This window comes from Megalopta genalis, chromosome 1, assembly GCF_051020955.1.
Source record: "Megalopta genalis isolate 19385.01 chromosome 1, iyMegGena1_principal, whole genome shotgun sequence".
In the NCBI taxonomy this organism is placed as follows: domain Eukaryota; kingdom Metazoa; phylum Arthropoda; class Insecta; order Hymenoptera; family Halictidae; genus Megalopta; species Megalopta genalis.
In genome coordinates this window covers 32,790,484-32,817,268 of record NC_135013.1, presented here as the reverse complement: position 1 = coordinate 32,817,268, position 26,785 = coordinate 32,790,484, and the positions used below count along the sequence as shown (strand labels likewise).

The 26,785-nt window shown below is 43.7% G+C and overlaps 1 protein-coding gene across 1 annotated transcript in view; it reads right to left on the bottom strand.

Moving 5' to 3' along the window:
• Positions 1–469: 469 nt before the first annotated feature.
• The window catches only part of LOC117217963 (sex-regulated protein janus-A), a 105,596-nt gene continuing 79,280 nt past the window's right edge, over positions 470–26,785 (bottom strand). Inside the window, exons 3-4 of the mRNA XM_033465899.2 lie at positions 2,491–2,618; positions 470–672 (exon numbers count right to left, since the gene is read on the bottom strand). Of these exons, the coding sequence (XP_033321790.1) occupies positions 580–672; positions 2,491–2,618 (221 nt within the window). The 3' untranslated portion in view covers positions 470–579. The remainder of the gene's footprint in view (positions 673–2,490; positions 2,619–26,785) is intronic.

The window sequence follows — 26,785 nt, the reverse complement described above, 5'->3', positions numbered from 1 at the left end:
ATATTATATATATTACATTATATTATTATTATATTATATATACATATATAATAATAAGTGACTTGCTCAGTGACAGAGCGGGAAAGATTAATATATATATATATATATATATATATATATATATATATATATATATATATATATGTGATAATTTTATATTATATATATACTTTATACATATAATATAAAATTATCACATATGTTTTTCTAATATAAAATGATCACATATATTTTTCTAATATAAAACTATCTCACACGTATATCCGGATGCTGAATAATTATGATCTAAAGATTTGTTAATAAAGAAGTAGAAAAAAGCTCTCTCTAGTTTTACTACCAGTTTTTATTAGCGTTCTTTTTAGCCAGATTTTATTACTCTGTTTACTACCAGTTTTAAGAAAACGTACGAGATTCCGAGATTCATTTATCTCTGACCAAGAGGTTGCTCCTAGGAATGAGAATACACTGATTATTCCAAAGCCTTTGTTTTATTCAGAACATACACTTGACAATGCTCTCGGCGCGCAAAAAACGACAGCATTACAGGAAACGGGGACGCTTCGTCTCCCCTCGTTCCGCTTAATAGCCCTCGTCCGAACAAGTGATAGTATAGTCGAGATACTTCTTCTTCAGCACTCCAACGGACACCTGATGGTCCGCTTTGCCGAAGCCCTGGAAATTAACGAAACGGAACCGGTTACATACGTCGCAAAAAAAGCAGAAACTTATTCCACAGAGATTTATCGGAGCTTATATATATATATATATATATATATATATATATATATATAATATAATAATATATAATAATATAATATAATATAATGTAATATAATATAATATAATATAATAAAATATAATATAATATAATATAATATATTATAATGTAATGTAATGTAATGTAATATAATATAATATAATATAATATAATATAATATAATATAATATAATATAATATAATATAATATAATATAATATAATATAATATAATATAATATAATATAATATAATATAATATAATATAATATAATGTAATATAATATAATATAATATAATATAATATAATATAATATATTATATAATAATATATATATATACGAAACACTTAATCGAATACTTAGTCGAGCACTTAATCGCTCGAAATCGTGAACACACGCCCGGTGTACGGACGATCACCGAAAGTTTACCCGACAAACACAATTTCGAGGGGAAATCCGAGCCCATCTCGACGCCGCCACCCTCCAATTTCTATCTAATTTCGATCCGACCCGACTTTGCCGCTCCATCGGACGGCCGATCGATATTTTATCAACGCCGAAAGCCCCCACGCGCCGCAAGATTTTTCAAGCTCGGTCGTTCCAAGTTTAATTGGCGGTCGAGCGGCAAAAGTTTCGCTCGCGCCGCCGGACGATATTTAATCAGCCGAATCCCGCGGGACACCGGCCCACGATGATTTTACTTCGAACAACGGACGCAACGACGAACGAGATCTGTCAATTAATAAACGCGGCGACGCTCCTGCGAGCTCGTTGATTACCGAACGCGAACGAAAATTGGTCCGCCGAAACAAACAATACGGCGAATTCTCCCCAATTTTCCATCAGCTTGTGAGCGAAAATGCGGCTCGTTTTTACGGCCGTTGACGATCGGCAACTATAATGTAATATAATATGTAATATAATGTAATGTGATATAATATGTAATATAATGTAATGTAATATGATATGTAACATAATGTAATGTAATATAATATGTAACATAATGTAATGTAATATAATATGTAACATAATGTAATGTAATATAATATGTAACATAATGTAATGTAATATAATATGTAATATAATGTAATGTAATGTAATATGTAATGTAATATGTAATGTAATATGTAATGTAATATGTAATGTAATATGTAATGTAATATGTAATGTAATATGTAATGTAATATGTAATGTAATATGTAATGTAATATGTAATGTAATATGTAATGTAATATGTAATGTAATATGTAATGTAATATGTAATGTAATATGTAATGTAATATGTAATGTAATATGTAATGTAATATGTAATGTAATGTAATATGTAATGTAATATGTAATGTAAAATGTAATGTAATGTAATGTAATGTAATATAATATAATAACCGTATCTGCTCCTCTCAAATTGTCCACCATTGTGAACAATCGGCGCGTCAATTAGGGAGAATTTACTGTACAATGAACGGCGCGATCTCGTCGTGGTCGTTCTTTCGAAACACCCGATACGTGAATAGCAAGGCATTCGTCGAGCAACCGAGGATTCCAAGCGCAAACATCGAGAGGGTCCGAAGGATCCAAGATTGTCGGTGTTTGCCCGATACCCGTGGAATCCGAGCAAGTGTCGCGGCACTTTAGTATCGGAGAAGGTGTCGCGAGACCGTCGGCCGATAATTAATCGATCCGATCGAGCAGGTTAATTGGCAGACGATTAATTAATTATCTCGCGATTCACCTGGGAATACCCGTAGACTTTGATGGTCTTCGCGTCCGGGTCGTGCTCGATTCTTCCGCCGCCCACGCAGTTCGGCTTCAACGAGCTGTACGGTTCCAGCTGCTTGCAAGCCTCCTCGAAGATGTCCGCTGAAACGAATAAAGGACCCAGTTCGTCACCTTTGACCGAAGTCGTTCAATTAACTTTTGCCAGCGAGAACGGCCCGGCGACGCTCGCCCGGTAAATGAGACTCTGTGACCCTTGATTAGCTTGTTTCAATCTCGGTGTTTTCTTTCAGCGATGATTAATACACAGTATCATAGGGTATATTCATTTTATACAATTAAGTGCATTTTATGCATTTTGTGCGATGATGATTCTAAAATATTATCGCACAATATACATTCAATTATATAATATAATAATTATATGATATTAATTTTGGTAAATTAGTATAAATTTGACGATGTAAAAATTATCTTGTTATATTTATTTAATTTTATTGCATTCAATTATTTTATTTTACTGTGAAACAAATTTATTGTATAAGTAAGTGCATTTTATGCGTATGCAATCGAATCTTGTGAGTCGCGCAAGTATTAATCTTATAAATTAATATAAATTTGACGATGTAAAAATTATCTTGTTACTTTTATTTAATTTTATTGCATTCAATTATTTTATTTTACTGTGAAACAAATTATTGTATAAGTAAGTGCATTTTATACGTATGCAATCGAATCTTGTGAGTCGCGCAGATATTAATTTGATAAATCAATATAAATTTGACGATGTAAAAATTATCTTGTTATATTTATTTTATTTTATTGCATTCAATTATTTTATTTTACTGTGAAACAAATTTATTGTATAAGTAAATAAAATATTAATCTTAAAAACGCAAATATTAATCTTATAAATTAATATAAATTTGACAATGTAATAATTATCTTGTTATATTTGTTTAATTTTATTACATTTGTTACATTTAATCATTTTATTTTACTGTGAAACAAATTTATTGTATTTACCAAGTGCATTTTATACGTATGCAATCGAATCTCGTGAGTCGCGCAAACGGTTTTCAAGTCTCGCCGTTCCGGAAGGTAAAGAGAGTAGCAGCTTTGTAATGAACGCGTGGCATACTTCGAGGTTGTCTGTGGTGTACATCGGTCGCGAATTGTCCCGCGATCAAGCGCCACAGGTGAAAAAGTAAGCGGAAAAGTTCGCAGCGAACCGAACGAACCGAAGTGTCGAATGATCGACGGTGATGTTTCGCGCGAGAATTTCCAAGGAACCGCGAGCTTCTCTTCGCGGGAACACGTCGCAATTAGCTGGAAATTGCTGTTATTAATCGGGGGATTTTTATCTTATTCTACGCTGGCAACGAGGTCTCCTTCGGATTATCGCGTCCGAGGGAGACAAATCGATCGGATCCAGTGAAACGATCTGGAAATCTTTTTTATTTTCCAGCTGCAACGCTCGCCTGCGACTCGTATTGGCTGACAAAAAAGATGCGATCCACAAAAATGTTGTACAAAAATGATACGTGCAAACGCATTCTGTAAACCATATGGCATGTTACATTAAGTATATTATATTAAACATTACGTTAATTATATTATATTATATTATAATATATATAATATAATATATAATATATATATGAATAACATATAAATAATATATAAATAATATATAATATAATACAATATTACAATATAATAATAATATATATATATATATATATATAATATATATAATATATATAATATAATTAATATATTATATAATATAATTAATATGATATAATATAATATAATTAATATAATATAATATAATATAATATAATATAATTAATATAATACAATATATATATATATATATTATATTATATTATATCATATTAATTATATTATATTGTATTATATTATATTATATTAATTATATCATATTGCATTAAACGAAACAAACAACTAAATCTTCAGACAATACTATCTTTTTTAGAAATACGCGAAACTGATCGATTACATTAACAGATGAGTTTTATTCGTATTAGTAACAAATGCCGTTTACCGACTAAAAATCAATTTATAAAATGAATGTTTTCATTAATATACTAAATTTGTACGATCGGTTTACGCGGGCATTCGTTGATGAAGTGAATTCATATTCAGGATTTCTATTGAAAACACGAGACACAGATTATCAATTTTTACGAAACAATTTAATGAAATATTTTCGACGAGTTGACGTGTAAAAGCGTACAGTAATGGATCGTTTATTTATAGAATAATACGCTGCACGTGGGAAAGCTCGCGCTGCCATACTATTGTTGTTATTAATAATTTAATTAATTAGTATTATCAATTAATTAATCGATAAACAACTAACCGATTCTAATCGATTACTATTATTATTAAATTCTCTCAAATTGTGCCTCAACTTGTATACCAACAAATGTGTAAAATTGTCGATTTTTCTTTAAAAGCCGAGCGACGATTGGAGAGAATTAACTCGTCCATTGTCTTCGCTATTTTTTCAGCAGATTCGAGCACATTTCCCAGCACACTTTTTCCAGCAAACTTGACTCGCGACACCGTGACATCATCGAACACAATTGCGCTCAGTATAGACGTTATTTATCGCGCTCACGGTTAACAATCCTCGCGCAATTCTTACGTCGCAAAAACGTCGATATCCCAGAAAGATCGATCTTCCTAAACGGAGTGCCAACGGCAACAATAGAATCGAATCCTTCGGGACGCTTTCAAAGGAAAATACGACACGATAAAGCGATAATTAGGCTCGAATAAAGTCTGATAAAAGCCCGCTGAGAATGCTCGAGGAGCGTTTCCTCCATAATATCTTCGAACCGAAGGAAAAGAGGAATAATACGAGAGCGAAGTCGTTTTCCTCCCCGTAAAAGCGGCGCGTATTAAATGCGAGCCTATTGTTCGACGTTCAGAGGATCGCGCGTAAATCTGAAAGGACTTCGGTCCAAAGATGTCGCGCGACGATGTCGAGGCGGAACGACGTCGATCAAAGGTCTTTATCGGGCGATCCTCTCGAACATACAGAGTGTCCCAAAAATGTCTCGCAATCCGGAAATGGCGGGTTCCTCGGATCGTTTGAAGCAACTTCTTCCTTTACAAAAATGTTCTCCGAGGCACCGTTAACGAGTTATCGACGAAAAAGCAGTGACCAATAAGAATCGAGTACGGCTGACGCGAGGCGGCCCGGCCAACCAGCGCGCGAAGCCCAGTTCCGCTCATTGATTCGGTTGCCTCGCGCGTCGGCTGATCTCGGATCTCATTGGTCACTGTTTTTCGTTGATAACTCGTTAACGACGCATCGGAGAAAATTTTTGTAAAGGAAAAAGTTGCTTCGAATCGCCTCAGGAGTCACCTCTCCCTCATTTCCCGGCAGTACCATAATTTTCGGAAATCCTGTATAGAAACTGTCACTGTTTTTCGTTGATAACTCGTTAACGACGCATCGGAGAAAATTTTTGTAAAGGAAAAAGTTGCTTCGAATCGCCTCAGCAGTCACCTCTCCCTCATTTCCCGGCAGTACCATAATTTTTGGAAATCCTGTATAGAAACTGTCACTGTTTTTCGTTGATAACTCGTTAACGACGCATCGGAGAAAATTTTTGTAAAGGAAAAAGTTGCTTCGAATCGCTTCAGGAGTCACCTCTCCCTCATTTCCCGGCAGTACCATAATTTTCGGAAATCCTGTATAGAAACTGTCACTGTTTTTGGTTAATAACTCGTTAACGGTGCCTCGGAGAACATTTTTGTAAAGGAAAAAGTTGCTTCAAATGACCCGAGGAACCCGCCACTTTCGGATTGCGAGACATTTTTGGGACACCCTGTAGAGAGCTCGGGCTCGCCCACGGAGGCGAAACGAACGCGACGGAATAACGGAAACGGTGAAAGGAACGCGACGCGCTGCCGCACGCGGGGAAACGGACCGGTGACAAACGAGGTGTATTCGGCCGTCTCCGCGGCACGCTCGGCGAGCGCCGCGAAGCCCCGACGGGCAAAGCGTTTATCTTGGTCCGTCTCGCCGGTGCGTGTCCCATTAATTCTATTTCCTTCTATCCCTTCGAAAGCATGGGAAGAACCCGTGGAACCCGGCCGGCCAGAAGACCGCCGCGAATCGGCCACCGAATAGAAGTGAAAAATACAGACACTCCGGGGGCGCGGCATTAGTCGATTTTCCGCGAGATGAAATACGCTCCCGTTTCTGCCGCGACCCTCCCCGGGATTACGCTGTCCAATCGTCGAAACGGATGAGGGGGGAGCGGCCCCGCGATTGAAATTAATCGGAGCGATAAGAGGGACGCGCGCGACCCAAGGATCGCCCGAACCTCGGTTGATTCGGTTGTCTTTAATCCCTTCGGTAATTGTGCCCCGTGAATTCCAGACAGTCGAAATGGGAAACTCCCGATTTTCATGTGAAATTGTTTATAAAAAGGCGACGAGGGAAAATCGGCGAGGTTGAAAAATCGCGAGAGATTTTATGCAGTTGAAGGAGGAGCCGCGTTTAGGCGAGGAGTAAGTGTACCGGTAATTTTTCAGATAAAATATCGAAGATATAGGGTGTTCCAAAAATGTCTCGCAATCAGGAGGTTCCTGGGGTCATTTGGAGCAACTTTTTCCTCATCGAAAATGCGATCCGCGGCTTCGTTTGCGAGTTATCGACGAAAAACGCTGATCAATGAGAGATCGCGAACGGCAGACGCCCCGCCCTCGCGACCACTGCCGCTGCGGACGGCCGGCGCAGCGCGACATTGGTCGAGAGGGCGGAGCGCACTCGCTCTCCGATTGGTCCACGTTTTTCGTTGATAACTCGTTAAAGAAGCCGCGGATTGCATTTTCGCTAAGGAAAAAGTTGTTTCAAATGATCTCAGCAACCTGCTATTCCCGGATTACGAGACATTTTTGGGCACCCGGTACACAATTCTATGGCATTTTCTACACTGAATCGAACGATGCAGAAATTAAATTTCCAACCTCCATTATTGTCTTAAAAGAAATTATTGTTTCGTAGCGAACATCGTCGTATTGCAAAATCAGTGCAGAGTTTTCCTGAACATTTCGTACGCAAACCACGGTAAAAATTTCTGCTCGAAAACTTGATCTCCTTCCGAGTTCTTTTTATATCTGTGATCCTTTCATTTCGCTTATAATCCGATAGAAAACATCGCGGACGTTTTATTCGATAAGTATCCAGTTAATTGCGCCCCAAAAAGGAATCAAGGGCACCGCGACTGGCCACCGCACAGTAACCGGCTCCGCTGCCCTATAAATCCCAAAAAGCGGCCGATACGGAAAATACGACCGCGGTTGCAGTCGAGATGTCAGAGGAAAGACGATCGATGCACGCGGCCAAACTAATTGCACCTTTGACCTCGCCAAGAACCCGGAAATGAAGTTAGGTCGTGGGATTAACCTCCGCCGAAATGGGGGATCGGTCCCAGGGATAAGCGTTCCGCGCGGTCCGCTTGTAATTCGATCGGAGAAAGCTCTGCCTCGCGATCGAGGGCCGCTAAACGCAACCGCACGGGCCATTACTAAAGTAAGAGCCGCCATCCGGCGTGGGCTGGCTTTGCAGGCGGCATCGCAGCGGAAAGCCATCGGTAATCGTGCGTTTCTACACCGGGCAGTAACGCGACAGGCCAGAAACGGGCGCGAGTTCGGAATTACCAGAAATCGATGGGTGGAGGGGGGCAGCAACGAGCATCTCCCGGCCACTCTCAGTAGGTACTAAAAGCACGGCCGGGTAAATCGCTAAGTGCAAAACACGGTAAAGGTACACGCTAGAGAGCGGCTTTCGTCGACCAAACGATAGGGCGTCCCGGCTCGGCTCCGCTTCCGAATCGCGATTTTCGTCCTCGATCGAGGAAACGAGTCGCCTATTTTTTTACGAGGAAGATCTATTTTTCGAGATTTATTTATAGCCAGGTAACTCGTACGGCTCGTGAATGCTATCGGCACGAAATTATAGTGATTTCTTCCAGAAATGTCCGGGTGATCGGGATCGTAACTGGCAGATCCGAGAATACCAAGTCGCGATTCCTCGTTTTTTATAGAAAATGGGAGCGGTCGGAGAATAATATGAATACATAGTAATGCTAGAACAATGATATGATGACTTAACTATTTTATTTTTAATATTTTGCCACGATTCGCCGGTCACGTTTCGGGAAACAAGGGATTCTTCAGGTCATTTAAAGCAACTTTTTCCTTAGCGAAAATGCAATCCGCGGCTCCGTTTACGAGTTTTTAACGAAAAACGCTGACCAATCGGGGAGCGAGTGCGGCCGGCGCTCCGCCTTGAGGGCCGATGTCGCGACGCGCCGGCCGTCCGGCGCAGCGGCAGTGGTTGCGAGGGCGTGGCGTCAGCCGTACGCGATCTCTCATTGGTCAGCATTTTTCGTTGATAACTCGCAAACGAAGCAGCGGATCGCATTTTCGCTGAGGAAAAAGTTACTTGAAATCACCTCAGGAATCGCACCTGCGATTCCGGGTGTTAACGTAATTATATGATACACTGTAGTTAGAAAAAACAAGTATAATTATATTACGGAAAGATTCGCAATCCTCGAGGTAATGCTATAACGTCGAATTCATGGTGTTTCTACCCTGCAAAAGATTAATTTCTATGCCGGCGACTTTAATCCTTTCGCAGTCGAAAAGTTCATTTCCGAACCCGCTCGAAGAACAACATCGCGAGCTTATAATGGACGTGTCAGGTGCAACGCGTCAACTGCGAGCGCAATAAATAAAATCCGTGTTCCGGTGTGCTCCGTCCCGAAATCCTCGTAACGAACCTGTCACGTCGTTGCGCGAGGCGAGGTACCGAGACAAAAGAGAAACGTCTGCGTGAAACAAATTGAAAAATATCCAAGACAGCGGACGAAAAGCGATGATCGTCCTCTCGAAGTCCGGCTGCAGATTTGGCAGACCGTTCGAGGACGCGGAAAACTCGTTCGGACGGTGCAACCGCGCCGGAGAATTCCGCGGGAACGCTCGTGCCCGCGGAATGCGGAATCGCGTCGTCCGAACAGTTCGCCCGATCCTCCGGGAATCGCGTTTTTGTTTCCAGATCCGACCGCGGGGGAGGGGTGGGGGCTGTTTACGTCGCGATCCGCGACGGTATGTACAACGTGGCGCGTATTGTTCCGGGCGGCCCGGAATCGACGTCGTAAATCACCCCCCGAGCGAGTCCGCGGAGAGGGAATCGCGGCCGTAAAAAAAAAACGGAGCCACTGGAATCGAATCTCGGAGGAATAAAACCCTTGGCCCCGGTCGATCCTCGATTCACCGGGGAACAATTATCAGCCACTCGGCCGTCGAACCGATCGACTCTCGGAGAAAAGCGACGATGTTGCTCCGGAGTGTGCACAGCGATTTGCTGGAGATCCACAGGGTGTCCCAAAATTATGCTACTTCCGTTGAAGCAACGTTTCCTTCGCAAACGTTTTCTCCGAGGCGTCGTTAACGAGTTATCAACGAAAAACGCTGAACAATGAGAAGCGAGCTCGGTCGCTGCTTTTTACGCGCGACGAGTATACTCGTCGTGATACAAGATACTGCCGCTTCTTCGTGACGAGTATACTCGTCGTGGCGCAAAATATTGCGACTTCTCCGTGACGAGTATACTCGTCGTGGCGCAAGATACTGCCGCTTCTCTGTGACGAGTATACTCGTCGAACACAGCTGGCTGGTTAATTACGAAAATAGTTATGAAAATCAATGAGAAACGAGCATAATTACTACTTTTCACGACGAGTATACTCGTCATGATGCAAGGTACTGTCGCTTCTCCGTGACGAGTATACTCGTCGTGGCGCAAAATATATATTCCAACTTCTCCGTGACGAGTATACTCGTCGTGGCGCAAAATATTGCGATTTCTCCGTGACGAGTATACTCGTCGTGGCGCAAAATATTGTGACTTCTCCGTGACGAGTATACTCGTCGTGGCGCAAGATACTGCCGCTTCTCTGTGACGAGTATACTCGTCGAACACAGCTGACCGGTTAATTACGAAAATAGTTGCGAAAATCAATGAGAAACGAGCACGATTACTACATTTCACGACGAGTATACTCGTCGCAATGAAACTGCCGCTTCTCTGCGTCGAGTATACCCGCCGAGAACACAGCCGACTGGTTAATTACGAGAATGGTTACGAGTACGGAGTACAGTTGATTGCCGACGGGTTCACCGTTCGGAAAACGGATTAAAGACCGGGATAATAAGTTCGTCGAAGCGAATCGTGGGCGGCTGAAAGGACTTTCGAGGGACAAGCAAAGGCAATCGGATCACGCTGCGGCTCGGTCGACTTTGGTCCGTCGTACGCGTGCAACCAATTATCGACGGGAGCTGCGGGCCCGGCCGGATCAGGGGGATGTTAATTAGGGCGGCATAATCATTGTCCTCAAGTTCAATACCCCTCTGGCACGAGGGCCGGGTGGCCGGCGAGTTCGGGATCGCAACGTCGGATTACAAAGCCAGAAGTGTCCTTGAGGCGGGAATAGGACTGTCCGTGCTCGGAGAGTTCCGGAAATTAAGACGCGACGGTGGGTTCGACGAGCACGCCGCGGCGTGCCGAGGGATCCATTTCTAATTAGCAAGCAGGCATGGCGAATGCCGCCGCGGAAATTGAACGGCGCGATTGATCGCGGTTAATGGAGAAAGAATCTACGAAATGCAGTAGCAGTCTCTCGACGACTGCTGCTGTTCGCGTCTTCTGGTTCCTTCGAGGAAGTCGACGTTCGAATGTTCTCTCACCTTTTTCCTGTCGCGCACGGTTGTTGGAGAGAGAGAAAGAGAGAGAGAGAGAGAGAGAGAGAGAGAGAGAGAGAGAGTGAGACAAAGACACAAACAGAGAGCGGGAGAGCAGAGAAAGCAAAAAGAGGGCGAGAGAGCAAAGAGAAAGCAAAGAGAGAGCGAGAGAGCAAAGAGAGAGCAAGAGTGCGAGAAAGCGAGAGCAAAGAGGAAGCAAAGAGAGAGAGAGTGCGAGACAGAGAGAGAGAGAGGGTGAGAGAGAGAGAAAGAGGGAGAGCAGAGAGAGAGAGAGAGAGCAAAAAGAAAGCAAAGAGAGAACGAGAGAGCAAAGAGAGAGCAAGACAGAGGGCAAGAGAGAGATAGAGAGAGAAAGAGAGAGAGCAGAGAGAGCAAGACAGAGGGCAAGAGAGAGATAGAGAGAGAGAGAGAGCAGAGAGAGCAAGACAGAGGGCAAGAGAGAGATAGAGAGAGAGAGAGAGAGCAGAGAGAGCAAGACAGAGGGCAAGAGAGAGATAGAGAGAGAAAGAGAGAGAGCAGAGAGAGCAAGACAGAGGGCAAGAGAGAGATAGAGAGAGACACAGACAGAGACAGAGAGAGTGAGAGAGAGCGAGAGCGAGAGAGAGCAGAGGTTATTTTATTTTAGGAACGGAGGGTCGAGCCGGCAAGGGGCTGCTCTTCTATATAGATTTTTCGTTTCTCGTGTCACTGAATGTGCCGAGGGAGCTCTATTTCTTGAAACTTGCTCTTCAGCGAGATGGATCTGTCGATGGATCGTAATGATCCATACGATCGCCTGGTTCTTGAGCAAACTTGATTCTCGATGCAGGCCAAAGGCACGTCATTTGAGATCCATTGTTCTTCAACACTAGATTTACGGTCCAATTTACCAAAATGAATTTTACGAAGCAGCAATATATACTTAACAGTATAATTACAATAAAAATAACGTCAATTTGATAAAAAAGAATTCAAGTTTCTTCCCGGCAATGTGCCCACCGCGTTTTTAATTAATTCTTGGACCAATTCCCATATAATATTGTACAATGTTCCACGTATATTTAGGAACGACCAGAATGTAATAAATAATAAAACCAATCGTACGAGTGACGAACACGGATTTTATGCATTTATGGCAAAAACGGAACGGTGAAATGTACAAAATAGCGAGAAGATTAAAAGAAATCAAGAACGTTGACGTATCGATTCTCGAACTTGTAATAAGTTAATTATCCAAGCAAGGAAAAATATTGCGCGTGTCTCGCACGTCTTGCGATCGATACGAACAATTCATATTTTGCACGAAGATTTCACAAGAGTAGTAGTTGCTTATACCTTGAAACGTACCTTCGACGACGCGATGCCACGGAACCCGGCGTCGTCGGAAAGCATCGATTTCGGAGAAAGTTCGAAGAAATCGAAGCGACGGCACGGCGACGACGCATACGTCGAACTTCAATCGTTCGATTATGTAACACAAGGGTCTCCGATGCATAATCCAGTCTTCCGTAGAAGAAGAACCCTCAAAGGGATCAGGCTAATAGCTCGCAAGAAGCTCGGATAACAACAAAGAAACTTTTAACGACTTCGTTGCAATTAATGTGTTGCAGTTGAAGCAGCGCTCGACCTTTTTGTTCGCTTCGACCTATCGTCGACTCTTTCCCGGGAACGGTGCGGGTAAAGTTCATGAGCATTAGCGAGGCTCGGGCCGCGGTTAGGTGGTTCCTGATAACAAGGACGACCCTGATAAGAGGGGATCGAGGCAGCCCTTTCTTATCGCCGGCGAAAGTAATTAGAGACTGATCGACGCGACGATTGCGTCCTTGATAAGTGGTCACACTAATTTCTCTCGGAAATGCCAAATTTCGGGTTGCCGTGAATTTCCATCTGCCAGGCCTACGCCTATGCGATTTATTGTTTTATATCGCTGCCTTTTTTCGCCGACTGCCTCGATTTCCGAACATTTCCGGGATAAGAGGAGATCGAGGCAGCCCTTTCTTATCGCCGGCGAAAGTAATTAGGGGCTGATCGACGCGACGAAAGCGTCCTAGAGAAGTGGACACAGTGATTTCTCTCGGAAATGCCAAACTTCGGGTTGCCGTGAATTTCCCTGTGCCAAGCCTATGCCTATGCAATTTATTGCTCTATGGCCGCTGCCTTTTATCGCCGACTTTCTCGACTTCCGAATATTTCCAGGATAAAAGGAGATCGAGGCAGCCCTTTCTTATCGCCGGCGAAAATAATTAGAGACCGATCGACGCGACGATTGCGTCCTAGATAAGTGGTCACACTAATTTCTCTCGGAAATGCCAAATTTCGGGTTGCCGTGAATTCCCCTGTGCCAAGCCTATATCTACGCAATTTATTGTTTTATGGCCGTTGCCTTTTTTCGTCGACTGCCTCGATTTCCGAACATTTCCGGGAGAAATTACTGTATCTTCCCGAAGAAAATGTTCGCCGCGTGTCCCAGCTGGTCGATCGTCAGCCGAGGCCGAGCGAATTGCTCGCAGCCGGCGACGTAATCATGGCACAACACCTGGAACGATCAAACGTCGCGGGCCCTCGATCGATGATCGAGGGGGCGGCAGGTGTTCCGGGATGCGAATTGCGCCGATAATTGCTTCCGCGAGTCAGAGATCGGCGCGGCACGTAATCTTCGGCTACAAATTGCACTGCAGACAGTGGTCTGCTGCGATTCATCCGGCTGATTATGTTCTAGCTGATACAGAGGGGGCCGGTAGCCTAATATTTGCACCATTTTACCCCGTTCCTCGTGTTGATCCAACGTTGGACGGCACGACGATCGTTGGAGTTCAGGCAAAAATAATGTAGCGAACGCTTACGGATTTTTGACACATCGCAGCTCAAGTTTAATTATGTTAGTACATATTTTTATCCGCACTAGAACATATTTTTATTTTAGAGTTTTATTTAGGTTTTATTATATTAGCACATATTTTTTTTTATGTATACTAGAACATATTTTTATTTATATTAGTACATACTTTTGCGTATTTATCATATATATTTGTACATATATAATAAAGTATCAATATTAGTAAAATATATATAAATTAGTATATGTATATATTTATTATATTGGTACTGTCTTTGGTTCAGGACTGAAATATTCGAATCACTGATATTTTTAATGGCGTTGATCAAATAAAGCAGCCTCTTATTCTGCATTTTAATCCTTTTAGGATGATGGTTGATCCATCGACGATATCAGGACTATGCATCTTATTCCAAAAGTTGCAAGCACACTATAATTACGTATGTAACAAATGATGAAAATATACTAAAATATAATTTTCCCATGTAAGTATTTCATACATAATTATAAATCGTTGAGAAAAACATTTCTGTCACTTTAATCCTATCGCAGACTAAAAATAAGAGATATAGTATTATAGAAGAATCATGTGCCCTATTTATTACATTATTTTCATGTCTTTATATCATAATATATATACGTATTACGTGAATGTCTATCATATTACCTGTACCAGCATTATGTTCATATAATAAATCATTCAAATGTCACGGTAAATAACCTTGTCACATGTTCCACGATTTCTTTCAATGTGAAAATGTTGAAGAATCGATGAAATTGCGAAGTGACGCTTTCGAAGGGAATAATGGAACGCATCTGTTGGGTCAAGCACGATTTCTGCCAAGGAAAAGGCGCACCGTCCAAATAAAATCAATCGGTGTTCTCGCTGCGAGGTCGCTTTCGCTGTTCGGGTACCTCGGTGCCAGATCCGAATGGATCTCGTTCGGATCGACAAAGTCGAACATTCGAACGAAAGGGCACAGATTGGTCCCGTCGGTGCCGATAACATCGGGACTACAGTAATGTCTTCCTAACTGACGCTCAGATTTATAGTCACGAATTGTCAACAACTATAAAAACGAGTTGCAAGGCTCGAATAATCGTATCTCTTATTCCCAAATTGTCCATTTCTGTGCACAAAATCTAAGCGTCAGTAAAGGAAATATTACTGTAGAGTAATGTCTCCCTTACTGACGCTTAGAGATACGATTATTGGAGCCTTGCGGCTCGTTTTTATAATTGTTGACAATTCGTGACTATAAAAACAAACCGCAAGGCTCGAATAATCGTTTCTTTTATTCCCAAATTGTCCATTTCTGTGCACAAAATCTAAGCGTCAGTAAAGGAAATATTACTGTAGAGTAATGTCTCCCTTACTGACGCTTAGAGATACGATTATTGGAGCCTTGCGGCTCGTTTTTATAATTGTTGACAATTCGTAACTATAAAAACAAACCGCGAGGCTCGAATAATCGTATCTCTTATTCCCAAATCGTCCATTTCTTCTCACAAAATCTAAGCGTCAGTAAGGGAGACATTACCATACAGTAATGTCTCCCTTACTGACGCTCAGAGATACGATTACTCAAGCCTTGCGGTTCGTTTTTATAATTGTTGTCAATTCGTAACTATAAAAACAAACCGCAAGGCTCGAATAATCGTCTCTCTTCTCCCCAAAATTGTCCATTTTTGTGGACAATCTGAGCGTCAATTCGAGAGACATTACCGGAGGTAACCGAGGCGAATCTCGCAGACACCGTGACGTTCAGCGGCGCCCTTATCTTCCGAAAATCCGGCAAACGATCGGCGAAAAAGGATCGAGCCGATCGATTTCGAGGCGCCCCGAAAGGCTGGTAGATTCGCGCGCGAGCGATTCGCATGTTCGTGGTCGCGATATCGCAGCCTCCGGGTTGCCGAGGAACGGTTCAAGGTTCACGGACAATTTCGTCGTCCGCGAGATTACGTTTTACAGCCGCGCCGCCGGGAAATGCGGGCCGTTATCGGGAATCGAGCGGCCCGTATCGGGCTCGATCTTCAGCCCCGCGTCCATTTCCTCTTCGATTCCTCACCCCCGTCGCGCCGTCGGCTCGCACCCTCGCTCCAACTTCCGGCGAAGCTCGTCTCCACCCCCCAAACTCGCGCAAACTTTTTAATCCCGCTGCCGGTCGCACGGCAGAGAGTCCGACTCTGGATCTTTCATAACCTTCTGAGACCGATCCCTCGTCCCACCTGACGCTCGAAATTTATTCCCCGACCTTCGCCGATACCCTCCCACGCAGCAAACGATTCAGAAACAATCCGATCCCCTGGAAACTCGGGCCTCGAGGCTTCCACCTTCGTTGAAATTCTCGCAGAATTATTCTTTATTCCAACTTTATTCCAACGTTGAATCAGAGTTCGAGGCATTATTCGGACTGGAATCGAAGGGATATTTATCGGAGATCATTGTCTAAATGAATTGCTTTCGGTCGAATATCTTATTCGAATAGTTAGTTGCTCGAGAGGGATTATTGTATTTATTTGGTCGAATAATTCGTTGTTCGAGGGGAATTATTGTATTTATTTGTTCGAATAATTCGTTATTCAAGATGAATTATTGTATCTCTTTGTTCGAGATGAATTATTGTACCTATTTGTTCGAATAATTCGTTGTTCGAGATGAATTATTCTATTTATTTGTTCGAATAATTCATATAGTTCGAGATGAATTATTGTATTTATTTACTCGAATAATTCGTTATTCCAGATTAATTATTTTACAATACTTATCTGTTCGAATAAATTTGTGTTCGACCAAGGACCATTGATCACTAACCACTGATTACTAACCAAAGATCACTGGCCAAGGACTTTTGATCACTGACCACTGATTACTATCCAAAGATCACTGACCAAGGACCATTGATCGCTGACCACTGATTACTAACCAAAGGTCGAATACAATTCGAATACAATTTCATCCGTCTCAGTCTTAATCTTTAAAATAAAGTTAAACAATAAGATTAAAATCAAGCTAGATAAAGCAAACAATTGTCACAGCAGATCAGATTGGAACTCTAGAACTCTTTCACACCCTTTCACATCCTACTGAAAAATTCAGTTTCTTCGAATGTACTACAATGAAAACGAACTTTTAAAATTGCCCTCTTGACCCGCGGACCGGACACCGTGCGGCGATCAAAGTGTTGATAGAAATTGCTCGAATTAACCCACGGGCCGCAAAACGGATGGAATCTCGCGTAGAACTGTTCCCCGCGGAGGCCGCGAGGCAACGGCGGGTCGCATTCGTCGATTTCTCGCGCGTCACTTCCGGCGGCGACCGTTTCTTCGGAAGTTCGAGACGTTTGTTCCCCGGCACGCGCAGACATTTCATTATCGGCTCCTCGCGGGCGATCGCGAACACCTCCGCGACACCACGCCGAACAACTTGTTATGCGATTGTCAAACTTCCCGGGACTGCTTGTGCACGTACCGGCTCTCCCGCGGCGACACATCAATTCGCGCGGAAACTTGTTCCGCGTACACGCTTCCGTCCAGGCTTACGTGACTTCTTCGGTGTTACGCGGATTAAAAGGCTAGCACGGATTCCCCACGGTTCTGCGAACGTTCTCTGATCCACCGGCGAAAATTCTTCAACCGCGTTTTTCCGCATTTCGAGATTTATCCGCGAAATACGGAAGATCTTGGATTTTCTGTTCGCACCGGTGGAACTTGGTCTGAAATAATTGAACGTTGTTCTATGCGAGCGAGTTTTATTTGTTTAGAATCGGTGGGTCAAATGGACCTTTTAATTTCTCTACAAAAATTCAATATATTGATGATAATAATAATAGCGATAATACAATTGAGACAATGGTAACAATGATTAAATTCGCTTATAGAAAAGTGTTAGGAATTCGAATTGAATTAGCAAGTAGCAGGCCTCCTAGGAAAAATGATTAGAATATGCAACAGAAATTTAAAGATCACAGCTTCCGATAACATTATAAAGTTGACTTTTTTCAATTTGTTAAGATCGTCGATGAAGAAGTCAATGTGTGCGATCCTATCCAAAGGATCAGTATACAGAAATCGTAAATAAAATAAATTGAGCACTGATCACTGACCATTTATGATCACTGATCACTGACCATTTATGACTATTGATCACTGACCATTTATGACCATTGATCACTGGCCACTGATTACTAACCAAAGATCACTGACCAAGGACCTTTGATCACTGACCACTGATTACTAACCAAAGATCACTGATCAAGGACCTTTGATCACTGACCACTGATTACTAACCAAAGATCACTGACAAAGGACCATTGATCACTGACCACTGTTTACTAACCAAAGATCACTGACCAAGGACCATTGATTACTAACTAAAGGTCACTGACCAAGGACCATTGATCACTGACCACTGATTATTAACCAAAGATCACTGACCAAGGACCATCGACCATCATCCCAAAATTCCCTTCAAAAAATTTATGAACGTACTCAAATCGAAAACTAATTAATTTAGAAAGTTACGTTTATTGTCCTGAACTTCCATAAGATCGCATCACCGCGTGGCAGTTTTTTCGACCAATTTCCAGCGGGTTCCGACGGTTCATCGAATTCGTGGACCAGCGTAAGCCTCGAAAATTTCCCAAACTATCTAGTCAAGTACGGCGATGATTGTCAGAACTTCTCCCTCCGCAATACATCACGCAGTAATCGAACACTCGCCGGATCCCACCGTCTAAGGATCACGGGTAAGGGTCGGCAAGATGGCCGGCCGACGACCGAAAGTTCAAGCAACGTGACCGGGGTCGCGCAGCGGATTCCTCCGTGGATTCTTTAGCACTGGCGGTCACGAAAAGACGGCACGCCCCTGCGAGCCCTTTCCGAGCCACGATTCCTTAAACAAGATAGACCACGGGAAACAAAGCGGAGCGGGGCCGGGCCCGAGAGAATAGACCGCCGCACGATGTTGCGAACCGTCCGGGGTTAAAACGTGGAACGCCGAGCGAGTTAAACTGCAACTTTAATCGAAGAATGTCAAGGAGAGCGGCGGAGAGAGTAAGGGGCGGGTAAGGAAAGATTCCGTTGTGCAGGATTTTTCTAAAGCAAAGAACTGTCTCTCCCGCCCCGAAGGGAGAGGGCGCGTATAATCCATTGTTAGGCTCCTTTGTGAAAAGGAACAGGATCTTGGACCGTAGTCGTCCGCATCCTTGACATATCCGTGCGAGACCGTCGTCGCGACGTAGCTCGGCTATCCGATTTAAGCGAACGATTCGCGTTTCATGCGAGCGATTTATTCCAGATGGAAAAGTGTGGAAATTTTTTCCTGGCCTATCGCGACCTGCTATCGCGGCGTTAGGGCTGGTCGAAATAAAGCTCGCGGAAAGCAACAAGATAAAGAGAAAACGTATTGCAAAAGCGACGGCGGAACAGCAGCGAAATTAGTGTCCTATTCTCGGAGGCCATTGCGAATTACGCTTCGAGACACGGGTTATTACGGAACGCAAGGTTCCCGCCGCGTCTCCGTCTCGGCTGGCTGCCGTCGGAAATTTATTTCGCGGACGAATGGGTATCTAAGAAACTCGCGAAATTATTCCGCAAGGATAACAGAGAGATCGAAGAAAAACAACGCGCCACCGGCGCGGCGTCTCCTCCGTTTTCCGGTAATTGAACGATCGCACGAGCACTCCACGACTTCGCTCGACTCGGTCACGTGACGCGGAACGCTTCCTTTCTTCGAGAACAGTTTGGCTGGAACACGCGACTCGACCACTTCCTACAAATTACACGGTTTTTCGTCGGTTTCACGGTTAGATCATTTCGACTTGCCGCGCTCCGAGCGGAGGATTTAAAAGCGCTCCCGGTTCGCCGGCCAGCTTCTACATCGTGGCCCATGAATTTTTCATTTTGCTCATGCAAGAGAATCGAAAGATCGAAGAATCTCTGCTTCCGTTCCTGTTCAATTTGCACGAGAAGCTAGACACGAGGTTTCCCGTTCCTCGGACAATGGCCGGCGCCGGAGGAAACTCGTTGCGCGAATTAACTGGAGCGCCGCGGGGCCATCGTACCGGATGCGGATTACTTCATTTTCTTTCCTTACCACCGTGGAATTCGAACGTCGAACGATCGACCTTTCTTTTTTACCGTTTTACCATTTCATGTGTTCGCAGACCTTTTGTTTTCCGCGACCGTAAAGATAACAAGCGCTTACCGTGGATTTCTTTTCGAGGGGATTATTCGTCGATTTTGTTACGATTGAATAGTGTTATCGTTGAATATCTCAACGATGGCCGATGCTTCGATTGTTTCTGGATAGGAAATGCTAGAAGCTGAATAAAACATGAATAACAAGTTATGCGAATGAAACGGTCAAGTACGAGGAGCCTTGTACCTGTTATGGAACATCGTTTCCGTACAACGTTCCTGTGTTTAATAATGATGCAAATCTATAGAGTCCTAAAAGTAACTTACGTGAACATGTATTGTTTTATAACGAGCTGATGTTTGTGTTAGTGTTCCAAGAAGTGGTCACATTTCAGCTGCGTTTCATAATACGTACTTATATCTTACAATCTGGATCGAAATCTCGGGAAAGGTAAAGAATATCCCAATAAAAAAGTAATAAGAAAAAAGCGCAATATATCCCGAAATATCGTAAAAGTAATCTCCACGAACACGTATTGCTTTATAACGAGCTGATGTTTGTGTTAGTGTTCCAAGAAGTGGTCACATTTGAGCTGCGTTTCATAATACGTACTTTTATCTTATAATCTGGATCGAAATATTGGGAAAGATAAAGAGCATTCCAATAAAAAAGAAATAAGAAATACCGCAATATCTCGAATCGAACGAACTTTCGCCAGAGGAGCGTGCGAGGGTTCAACTAACGAAGAATGAAAAGAAACGAAAGACGAAGCTGGAGTTTTTTGGCCGTCTAGACGGCCGGGTTGCTTTAAGCTGGCTCGGTTTCTCGTATCAACCGATCAGAACCGCGGCTCCGAGCGAGGAGGGCGGGGCGTCGCGGCGGCGAGAGCAGTGGTGGGGGCGGGTAGATCGAAGCACGCGTGGCGGTCTCGCGCCGCCACGTCACTCTAATTCCTCGGGGGGAGGGGCGTAAACGGCGAGAGTGGCACTCAGCCCGCCCAATTCGCTCCGGCGAGCCGCAACAGGCGACGGAATAACGTTCGAGCGGGACGATTTAATGGGAAAAGCTGGGATTCGAGTAAACTATTAGCGGCGCTGGTTGCGCCGGCATCGAGTAATTTGTGATCCTCTCTCCGACGGCATCGGTCGGGATCGAACCGTTTCCAATTTACTTAAGCAAACGGTTCCTTGGTGCGTCGAACGGAAATGGAGCGAGCGAATCGTAGCTGCGACCGATCGATAATCAACGGAGGATTGACGCGCGGCTCCTTCGAATCCGAGACGAGATCCGACTCGAAACGATCGACGCGCGTCGATCTGGCGAGATCCTCGGGCTGGCGGGCGTCTTATCGCGGCGCGACAATGCTCGATGGCTGACAAGGTCTATCCTGCGTCTGCCGTCACCGATGGAATTACCATAATTCTGGGAATTTGACAGATTATCGCTGGAAGACGGATCGTTTAACCCGGATTCCTCGTTAGATCTCTCTCTCTCTCTCTCTCTCTCCCTCTCTCTCTCTTTCACTCTCCGTATCTGTCATACAATTAAAGCATTTTTGTCTAATCAAACTAAAATCGTCAAACATTTACAAAATTCTCACAAAATTGTCACGAAAGTGAGCACAAGTATGACTTTGTTCAGTGTAAAGCTTGCAACTTTTTGTAGGAACTATTTTGCTCAATTCCTTTTGAAACGTACGCCGTTTGTGGAAGCAAATGGAACGATTTTTAGTGTTGTAAAATTCGTCGACCATCAAACGTGCAGGTTAGCAACAAAATAAGGTACAAAAGTGCTGCGAATAAATTGCAAAGACGTGCAGAAAAACGTTGCACGTAGCACAAAATAATCCCGTCAATTCAGCGATGATTTTCATCGCGAACGTTCGATTAAATCCGGATCGTTTGTATATGATATTTTGGTTACCGTTTTCGGCTGAGTCGGTCGGAATTCGGTTCAAAAATTTCCCGAGAAATCGTCGCGCCTCGACGGCTAAGAACGTGTCCGCTACGCGAGGACCTTTGATCGTTCTCGTTCTGTTCCGCGCCTCGCATCACGCCTCGATGAATTATGCATGCCGCCTCGACCGATCGAGCTTCCCGGCTCCGAAGCGGAGCGGAGCGGAGCAGAGCGGAGTCGCGTTATACGCCGCCGAGGAAAAGATCCTCGAGCGTCGCGCCGCGCCGCGTCGCGTCGTTTGTGGATCGTTCACGGGACGCCCGATTGCTCGGCGGAGTGGCGAGAACGCCTGGCATCGATTTAATTATGCGCCGAGAGGCAAACGAAATTTCCCCGTGATTGAATTACGGTGTCGCGTTGTTGCTTTGAAAAGCAGCGCGTTTTACCGCCACCCTCTCCACCCGCAGACGACACCGGAAGGAACGGAGCGCCTAGCATCCCCCACTCGATTACGGTAGCAACAAATAATTAAAACGACACGTCCTTTCTTGTTGATGAAACACTATTCGATTTTTGGTATTTCTCCGTCTCGGTTTATGATAATAATAATAATAATAATAATAATAATAAATGCTAATGAGATAAATGATAATAATGATGATGATGATAATAATAATAATAAGAGTAAATGATAACAATAAATGATAATCATAATAATGATGATGATAATAATAATAATAAATGATAACAATAAATGATAATCATAATAATGATGATGATAATAATAATAATAAATGATAACAATAAATGATGATAATAATAATAATAATAATAAATGATAATAATAATAATAATACTAATGATAATAATAATAACAGTTCATATCAAATCATACGAGCATAATTGAGAACATTTCTGAAAAGGGGTCCCATACGTCTATCACGTCTTCTCTCGGTCAATCGATCTTAAATCTTCGAGAGGCCCACGATTTTTAAAGAAAACAAGAATCCAAGTTGCCCAGAAAATATCCCGCTACGAAAGAGACAAATTCGCTGCGCCAGAAAATTCGCCAACCTTAATCACAACAGCGTCAACAGCTTGCTAACGCGTATTGACTTGTGCAAATGTTTGCATTCGATTATTTACGCGTTCGCCGTTGGCTCGCGGCATCGCCGACTAATTAAAATATTCAACCGTGTGACCACGAGGTTAACTTCGATTTTTTCCAGCTGGGTTAAAATGTGTCCCACCATGCGTAAGAAGCCGAGCGAAAGGTGGGACAGTTTTTAACCCGCCTAATTCCAGAGAGCTTGCGGCGGCTACCTCGAGACACGCCAGCACATGGATTTTCCTTTCCCTCAAGTCACCGATCCGCTTCAGTTTCTATGCGTACAAGCTTCGTCCGTTCGTCCGACATTCCAACGTCTAAGGCAAGAAGGGCCCGCTAGAAAAGCCTTGCTGATGAATCCTCTAGCGGGGCCCGGATGAAACGCTCCCTCTTTCGGCTTCCTTTTTCCTTCAAACATCCGCCATCTCAGAGCCGCCGAAAGTTAACGAACTGCCATTGTATATCTGAAAGTGTTTTCCTGAAAGTGAAACTTTGTTAGAGGACATCAACGTTCGTCGGGAACCGTTTAGTTAACGATTCTAAACATGGCTAAATGTTGACGAAAGTAACAGTAAAACTTCCGTGATGTTTCACGCGTTTCAGCAGATCGACTTTTATGGGACCTTTTTTTCAGAAACGACCCGAATTGCAAAAAAGATCATAATGATCTATCAAATGATAATAAGCGAGCAGGAAAGACGTAAATGTAAGTGCAATAAAATAAAATATGTAACAATAGTGAGAGTGAGGGTAGATGTAAGAGAATATGGAAGAGCAGAAGGAAGAAATGGAGTACAGTAAATTCCGAAATATTGTTTAAACAAATTTAGCTTTCGAGTAAACATTTATACAGGCGTGTTCGGTGTTCGAAGACGCGCAAGTTTTCTCTTTGAAGTTTTCTTCTAGGATCAATAGTTCTCCAGATACGGTAAATTCAGCCCTAATCGACGCTCAGATTGTACACAAAAAATGGACAATTTGGGAAGAGGAGATACGATTAATTCGAGCCTTGCGCCTTGTTTTTATAATTACCGATTCTCAACAACTATAAAAACGAGGCGCAAGACTCGAATAATCGTATCTCTTCTTCCCAAATTATCCATTTTTCTGCACGATCTGAGCGTCAGTTAGGGAGACATTACTGTAGTTCTATAATTATCACATCGAGCGACAATTGCAGAGGATTTGCTATAACTTTGCAATAAAGTGAGAGCCGTAGGAACTTGTGTCGAATATCTCCGATCGTTGGTATTCGCTTATATTATTATTATATTACATCGCTGATATTCAAGATGATGAGCCCATATCATGGACCACATATATTCAAGCATCGGACGGACCAAGTCGACAGAATGTACGAAGTGCGCGTATACCAGAAATTCTTCGAGAATTTCGCTGGATAAGTTTAGGAATTCAAGCAGAACGCGGAGAGAGAATGAAACGAAGGGACGCGGTATCGATTTGCGATTAAATTGCAGATCCTGGCTCTGCGTTCGAGATGATCGTGAAACGCGCAACGCAACATGATTTCGCATATATTAACATTTCCGAGTGAATCGTGTAATCGGAGAATGGCGTCGACAGCTCGGGCAGAATTTTCAGCCGGGAAAAATCTCGAATGAAAATCGAAGGATCGATATAAAAGCCGCGGCGCTGGTTTCGTGGTTTGCGACTCGCCTCGAAACTTCGCGCTTCGAATTCTAAGCGTCGAGCGCGTTAGGCGTTAAGACAGGATTTTCTGTACCTGTTTTCTACAGGGTGTCAGAAGCAACTTTTTCCTTTACAAAAATTTTCTCCGAGGCACCATTAACAAATTATTAACGAAAAACAGTGACCAATGAGTGGCGAGCTCAGCTGGCGCGTGGCGACCGAGCCAATGAGCGGGACTGAGCTTCGTTGGCTGGGTCGCCTCGCGTCAGCCGTACTCGATTCTTATTGGTCACTACTTTTCGTTGATAACTCGTCAACGGTGCCTCGGAGAACATTTTTGTAAAGGAAGAAACTGCTTCAAATGATCCGAGGAACCCGCCATTTCCGGATTGCGAGACATTTTTGGGACATCTTGTATACGCGTCGGACGCATTTATATCGACCTGACGGGAAGTAACCCTTTCGTCTCGACGAACGCATCAGTCGTTCCTGTCCGATGCTTGCAGGAAATTCTGCATCAGACTTCTCGCGAAGATCCTACACGAATTCGGGGCGAACAGCGGGGCTCTTCAGCTTCGGGGAAAAAAGCGAGGACCTAGACACAGGTCCCTGGTATTTCGTTATATCAGGAGAATCAATAATTATCGAGGGTGAGCAGATCGGAGAGAAGGGTCCCAGCTGGCTGACAGAGGACAGAGCAATATTCTTCGGCCAATGGGACAGGCGCCGCGCCCATAAGCGCAACTTCGAGCTCGCGAAAGCTTGTCACCGGAAAGTCGAACAATTTTCTAGCCAGGCCTTGGAGCTGCGACCCCGCGACGCCCCGAGCAAGCTTCCCGACCGACTCTTCATCCTCCGCGAGTTTGAAAAATTGATCGGAGAGAGAATTCTCGTGCACCGGGCGGAGGTGTTTGCGGAAATATTTATGAGCCGAGAGAGGAGAAAGTTTCGTTCGTTCCGCCGTTTAAAAGCGTCCGCCTTCTCGCCGGCTAAAGCCGACTGGTCCTTGAACTTGCGCCTGCCGAATTAATGTTGCAACGATTGGGTCCGGCGAATCTCTCTCTGTCACTCACTTTCTCTCTCTCCCTCTCTCTCTATCTTCCACTCTCCCTCTCTGCTCTCTTATTCTCTCTTTGTTCTCTCGCTCTCTCTCTCTCTCTGCTCCATCTCTCTCTCTCTTTTGCTCTCTGTCTTGATCTCTCTTTGCTCTCTTTGCTCTCTCGCTCTCACTCTGCTCTCTTGCTCTACCTTTGCTTTCTCTATGCTCTCTCGCTCTCTGTTTATATCTCTGTCTCGCTCTCTCTCTCTCTCTCTCTCTCTCTCTTGCTCTCTGCCTTACTCTCTTTGCTCTATCTCACTCTCTTGCTCTTTGTCTTGCTCTTTCTTTGCACCCTCGCTCTCTCTTTGCTCTCTCTTTCTCTTCTGAAGCGTTGCGCGCTCCATCTTCGATCGAAATTTGTTAGCCACCGCGTAGATCGACCTCTCGAACTCGCAGAAACTTGCAGGATTATCGGCGTAACTTTCCGCGAAAAATGTTAGGCCAACTCTGCATAAAGATACGCGGGTTTATGCATACGCAATTATGCATTCCTTCGCGAGGTACAGGCCGCGCGCAGAAGAAGAGAACCGTCTTCGGGGTATTTTCTTCCCGGGTTATTTAACTGTTTGCAGAATCTTTTTATAGCTTCGCGGTGCGTGGCTCGAAATAAGTTTCTCTTGAGTTCCGTTCGAAGAGATATCGACGCTAAATCTACCCGTAGCTACCGGCCAGAATGACCGGTCTCGTGTTTTTATTTTCGTTTCGTCGGAATCGCGAAGAATTCGTCGCGGGAAAACGATCGAACGGAAGCTCCGCGTTCGAACGTCGCTTCGCGATGACACGC